General features: G+C 32.5%; 1 protein-coding gene across 1 annotated transcript in view; it reads left to right on the top strand.

Annotated features, from left to right (window-relative positions):
* Window positions 1-5940, top strand: part of LOC125155041 (complement factor H-related protein 5-like) — a 43980-nt gene extending 38040 nt beyond the window's left edge. Inside the window, exons 7-8 of the mRNA XM_047839849.1 lie at window positions 5093-5275; window positions 5731-5940. Coding sequence (XP_047695805.1) covers window positions 5093-5275; window positions 5731-5939 — 392 coding nt within the window. The 3' untranslated portion in view covers window position 5940. The remainder of the gene's footprint in view (window positions 1-5092; window positions 5276-5730) is intronic.
* Window positions 5941-6503: the final 563 nt, after the last annotated feature.

Genomic DNA, 6503 nt, shown 5'->3' on the forward strand with positions numbered 1-6503 from the left:
GTAATTTGCAAACATTTTTTTCACATTTTATGTCTTATCTTTTGAGTTTAAAATAGTTTATTTACAGGAACATATGCCTTAACTTTCAATGAAATACAAGTTGATCAATTTTTTAATTTTTTTATTTTGTGATCTACATAGGACATTTTTTCCAACTTCAAAGTTGCAAAGATTTATCATATTTTTTTTTCCAGAAAGCTTACATATGTACTTTTACATTCATGTCTGTGATTGATTTCTAGGTATTTTGTGTATGGAATAGGGTTCATCTTTTTTTCTTTTTTTCTCATACAGATTTTCAGTTGTTTTACCCACTTTGCTGGGAGTGGTATCATTTTACTCACTGAATATCTTGTCATATTTGTCAAAGTCCACTGAATATAGGAGAAGTGTGTTTGTGTCAATTTCTGTACTTTTAGTCTTTCGCACTAATATTTATATTTATTCTCATATCTTTATGCCCTTCCTTGATTACTATGGTGTGAGTCCTCCAATTTGTTCTTAATTGTGGAAGGCAGAATAATGGCCTCCCCAGTGGTGCCCAATAAGTTAGTATTGTTTAATCCTCTGAATATATGGGTTTCTTTTGTAGCAGCAGTAGAAAACTAACATTAATTTTTAAAACTGTTTTTGCTTTTCTAGCTGTTTTCCATTTTCTTTGAGTTTTAACATCACGTTGTCAGTTTCTACAGAAAGTCTTTATATATGTATGTATGTATACTTGACACACGTTACATTAGTTTTAGGAGTACAACTAAGTGATTTAACAGATTTAACAAGATTATACATTATGCTATGTTCACAAGTATAGCTATCATCTGTCACATTGCATTATTTTCACAGTGTCATTGACTGTATTCCTTATGCTTTGTCTTTTATTCCTGTGACTTACTTATTCCATAACTGGAGGCATGTGTGTATTTCCCTCTCTCCTTTATCCTTTTTACCCAACCTCCCACTCCTCTTCCCTCTGGCAACCATCAGTTTGTCCTCTTTGTTTATAGTTCTGATTCTGCTTTTTGTTTGTTAATCTTTTTTTTTTTTTTTTTTTTTTTTTAAGATTCTGGTCATGAGTGTAATAGTATTGTAATTGTCTTTCTTAGTCTGATTTATTTCACATAGCATAATACCCTTTAGGTCCATACATGTTGCCTCAAATGAAATATGTCTAAGTCTTAATTAAAGTAAATAAATTCTTGATTTAGTCTTTAAGGAATTGACTACTTGTATCTATTTTACTAAGGGCCAAAATTACAATTCAAAAACAGGATGACTATAAACCAAACTCTGATGTCAAATCTTTTTAAAATAATTTTCTTGTGGTTTATAAATTCATTTAAGGTTTATATAATTTATAATATTTATTTTACTAAACTCAAAGAGAAGATTATATCATTCCATATTTATTATTTATTATTTCATCTCCAAAGTTTAGAGAACATATTAAAGATAAAATATGTTGCTATAAATATGTAGTGTAGTAGTTCTTATGGAATATCTTTAAAATACAAATAAAATGATGGTACTTAAAATCCAGTTTTTTTTTCAGACTGAACTAAGTAATATAGTATATTTGTTTTATAAAATGTCCAGATTAAAAGAACAGTTGGAATCATGGAAAATTCTCCTATCATAAGTATTAAGAGAGTTATTTCCTGAGGAATAAATGTATTAAAGATACTTTAAGTACATTTGACAGCCCAAGAAATTCCACTTTGAGACATGAAATAGGCAGCTGGTGTGTGATCATAGAATGTGATATAAATTTGGGCTTCTTCAACATGTGGATTATATTTCAAGATAGATTACTAGCTGAGCTTATCCAGGGAATTACTGTATACCTAAAAAGAAGTCTAAGAACTTGGTCATAGGACACTCTAATATTTAGAGTTCAGGAAATAAAGGGAGCCAACTAAGGAGATACTGTATTAGCCACTTGTAGTTTTTCAAATCAACCTTTGCCTGCCACATATATTTTCCAGTCTTTTACTTTGAGCCCACCTATGTTACCATGTTTGAAGTGAGTTTCTTTTAGATGCCATACAGTTGGGTCTTGTTTATATGTCCACTTTACCATTTTCAGTCTTTTAACTGAAGTATTTAAACCATTTATACTTAAAGTCATTATTGATCGATGGGGCACCATGTAAGCCATTTTCTTGTTTGTTTTGTGTGTGTTTCCTGTGTCTCTAATTCCTGTTTTCTTGCCTTCCCTGTGGATTTTTTGGAACATTTTAATTCATTTTATTTTGATATATCTATATTGTTTTTGAGCACATCTCTTTGTATAGTTTTATACAACTATAAAACTATATATGTGTTGCTGTAGATATTAAGATGCACATATATAGCTTATCATTCTGCCTGATATTGACATCTTATCACATCAAGTGAAATGTAGAAACCTTGCTTCCATATAGGTCCACTTACTCTCCCCACATTAAAGTTCTTAAGTATTGCCAATGCATACATCATCATGTGATACAGTTTTGTTCAAATATCAAATAATATCAAATGATGTAATTTTGTACAAACACCAAACATAGTTTAACCAACTAATTAGGAGAAAGATAGTCTGTTATATTTCCCCTATTTTTACTAATTCCATTGTTTTCCCTTCATTCCAAAGTTTTAATTCCAAAGAATTCTTAATTCTTAATTCTTCTTCCCTTCATTTCAAAGTCTTCCAAGGACAAGTCTGCTGAAGACAAATTCTCTGTTTTCCTTTATCTCAGAATGTCTTCATTTCTCCCTTAAATCCTACAGAATAGTATCACTGGGTATAGAATTTGGGGTTGACAGTTCTTCCTGGGTCCATGGTCACAGATGAGTACCCCACTGATATTTGAGTCCTTTCTCTCCCAAAGGTTTGCATAATTTCTATCTAGCTGCTTTTGGTATTTTTTTCCCCTTTTCTTAATAGTTTTCAGCAGTTTGATTATGATATATCTTGGCATAAATTTCTTTGGGTTCAACGTATTTGGAGATTTCTCAACTTTTTTGGTATATACGTTTATGTCTTATGACCAATTTGGGAAATTTTCAGCCATTATTTTTTGAAATATTTTTTCATCTCCAATCTCTTCCTCTTTCTTTTTCTCAGTATCTACTCTTTTCTGTCTTCCCATAGGTCCCTGAAGCTCTGTCCATTTTTTTTTTTTTTTGCTTCTTTTCAGTCTACTTCCAAAATGGATAATTTGTATTGCTGTATATTCAAGTTTATTTATCCTTCTTGCATCTGCAATCTATTACTGAGCCCATCCAGTGAGTTTATTTTTTACTTTTTATTTAAAAAAATATTTTTTTTGAGTTTGGATTTAAAAAATTTTTTTTTAAATATGAAATTTATTGTCAAATTGGTTTCCATACAACACCCAGTGCCCATCCCAAAAGGTGCCCTCCTCAATATCCATCACCCACCCTCCCCTCCTTCCCACCCCCCATCAACTCTCAGTTTGTTCTCAGTTTTTAAGAGTCTCTTATGCTTTGGCTCTCTCCCTCTCTAACCTCTTTTTTTTTCTTCCCCTCCCCCATGGACTTCTGTTAAGTTTCTCAGAAACTCCAGGAAGTAGCGACGGCTAACGAACAGATCAAAAACGATTTAAGCAATATAACAGAAAATGAATTTAAAATAATAGTCATAAAATTAATCACTGGGCTTGAAAAAAGTATAGAGGACAGCAGAGAATCTATTGCTACAGAGATCAAGGGACTAAGAAACAGTCAGGAGGAGCTAAAAAATGCTATAAATGAGGTACAAAATAAAATGGAGGTGACCACAGCTTGGATTGAAAAAATATTTTAATGTTTATTTATTTTTGAGAGAGAGAGAGAGAGAAAGAGGGAGAGAGAGAGAGAGAGACAGAATGTGAGTGGGGGAGGGGAAGAGAGAGAGAGGGAGACACAAGATCCAAAGCAGGCTCCAGGCTCTGAGCTGTCAGCACAGAGCCAGATGTGAGACTGGAGCTCATGAGAACCGTGAGGTCATGATATGAGCCAAAGTCAGACGTTTAACCGATGGAGCCACTCAGGCGCCCCCATCCAGTGAGTTTAAAAAGAATTCTGTTATATTTTTAGTTCTGTAATTCCTCTATATTTTTATTGCTTTATTGAAGTTTTAAAAACCATTGTCAATTCCAATATCTGTGTCATATCAGTATGGTTTTCTGTTGATTTTCTTTTCTCTTTTGAGATTCTCCTGGTCCTTGCTTTGACGAATGATTTTCAATTGTATTCTGGACATTTTGGGCATTATGTTTCAAAATTCTGCATTTTATTGAAATATTTTATTTATTAGGTCCTCTCTACCATCATGCAGGGTGCAAGTTCTGGCTTCCCACTTGGCCTCCACTGACACCATGGGAAGGGGGAGGGGTATCCTATTCCCTAGGAGTGTGGATAGAAGTCTAGGCTCCTTACTTGGCCTTCGCTGATCAAGATGGGGAAAGGGGTGGTTTTAGGTTTTTTCTGTGATATTTCTCAGAAATAATTCAGGTATTGTAAGAAATGTCTCTGTCTTGCTAGGCCTAGGCAATGTCTTATGTTGGTTTTTACAATATGTTTAGGATTTTTAGTCATACTTAGCAGAAGGAATACACAGAAATGTTTTTCCCTCGTCATGTCCAGACTAGGAAGCCAGCAGTTCCCTTTCACATTATACAAATTTGTAATTCTTTGAATTTTATCAAAGGGATAGATATTTATTTTGTAACAAAAATGGAAAAAATCAATAAAAAATGACTAGAGATCCAATAGACATTACAATATGTTGTATATATTTTTAAAAAAGGACATTTCTTCATCTAAGTTACCTAGCTTTTTAGCATACATTCTCTAAAAAAAGCATTTTTTAATACTGAAATAATGCAAAGGAGACATATTTGTTAATGTTTTATGCATGCTTTCATGTGGGGTGAAAGAAAGGGCTTAAAAGTGGAACCGTCATTTTAAGTGATTAAAATTTCTTTAATGAATCATTTATGTCATCAGAAATCACAAGTGTTGATATTACATACTGAGCTATATTTTTATTGCTTTATTTTAACCTGTGTTTTCCTTTGGTCTTTCAATAAATCAAACAACGTTTTTTTAGACCCTAAAAGAAAATGTGGGCCTCCTCCACCTATCGACAATGGAGACATTACCTCATTCCCATTATCAACGTATGCTCCAGGATCATTAGTTGAGTACCAATGCCAGTCCTTCTATGAACTTCAGGGAAACAAGAATATAATATGTAGTCATGGACAGTGGTCAGAACCACCAAAGTGCTTGGGTAAATATTTTAACATCCTCATAGATCCTGGGTAATGAATATGATGTATTTGTAGAATTTGTATTTGTAGAGTTTTCATGGATTAACAAGCAACCGTTCGGTTGAATGACTGACTACCAAATATTAACATGTGAGAAAATAAAGTTGGAAAAATTCTTGTTCAAGCAATAACAGCAACAAAAGATCTTTAATCAAAGCTCTTCCTGTGATAACTGACATTTTGTATCTTAGATTATAATATTTAATTATTACACATTAAACACAGCACCTCATTTTTATCCTGAATTGTTTAAAATGATTTAAATCTACATGATGGATTTTCAGTGAGTTGGCTTGGAAAGGTTTGAGAATGAAGCCCTAGACGAATGTAGAATATTCTAGTTGAAAGGCTGAGATTCTGTGGAAAATATTTGTATGCTAATTAATATTTTATGTTCATTTTTTTATACTTTCAGATGCATGTGTGATATCAGAAGAAGTCATGGATAGACATAACATACAGTTACGATGGAGACATGAAAAAAAATTTTATTCTAAAACAGGAGATATTATTGAATTTGTATGTAAAAGTGGATATCATAAAAAGACACCACATCATACATTTCGAATAACCTGTCAGGAAGGGAAACTGGAATATCCCACTTGTGTAAAAAACAATGGCTAAAATGCAGCCCTAAAATTAAAATATGTACATTTATTCTGAATTTTTCATTATGAATCCAGTTCTTCTCAGTTATTGTTTCAACTATTGCTTAACCAATTTTTATTCATAAATCAGAATTTGTGTTAAATAATATGTGGTTGCTATAATCTGAGAGTCAAGTGAATCATTTCTTAAAAGCACTACATTATAATTTGGTGAACCAAAATGCTGTGTCCTATTCATGAAATATCTGTGGCAAGAAATTAGGTGAGATCACTTCAGTGCCTGCTTCTATCCATCTTTCTCCTAACTTTCTCAAAGATTTCTCCACAACTCTTGAGAATGCCTGAGGTTCTCCATTTCAGAGGCAATGGGGAAAAATGCACCCATCTTCAAAATAATATTACTTCACAAACCTATAGAAGCCTATGTCATATCTATGTTAGTAATAAGACGTAAGTAGTTATCATTTACTTTTGCTTATCGATAAATGGATATATATGCCAAAAAATGATGAAATGCATGTCTCCTACAAGATGTCTCTCTAGCAAATGTAATAATTCAAACAAATCATAAAGAGGAATT

This window comes from Prionailurus viverrinus, chromosome F1 (assembly GCF_022837055.1).
Source record: "Prionailurus viverrinus isolate Anna chromosome F1, UM_Priviv_1.0, whole genome shotgun sequence".
NCBI classification, from domain to species: domain Eukaryota; kingdom Metazoa; phylum Chordata; class Mammalia; order Carnivora; family Felidae; genus Prionailurus; species Prionailurus viverrinus.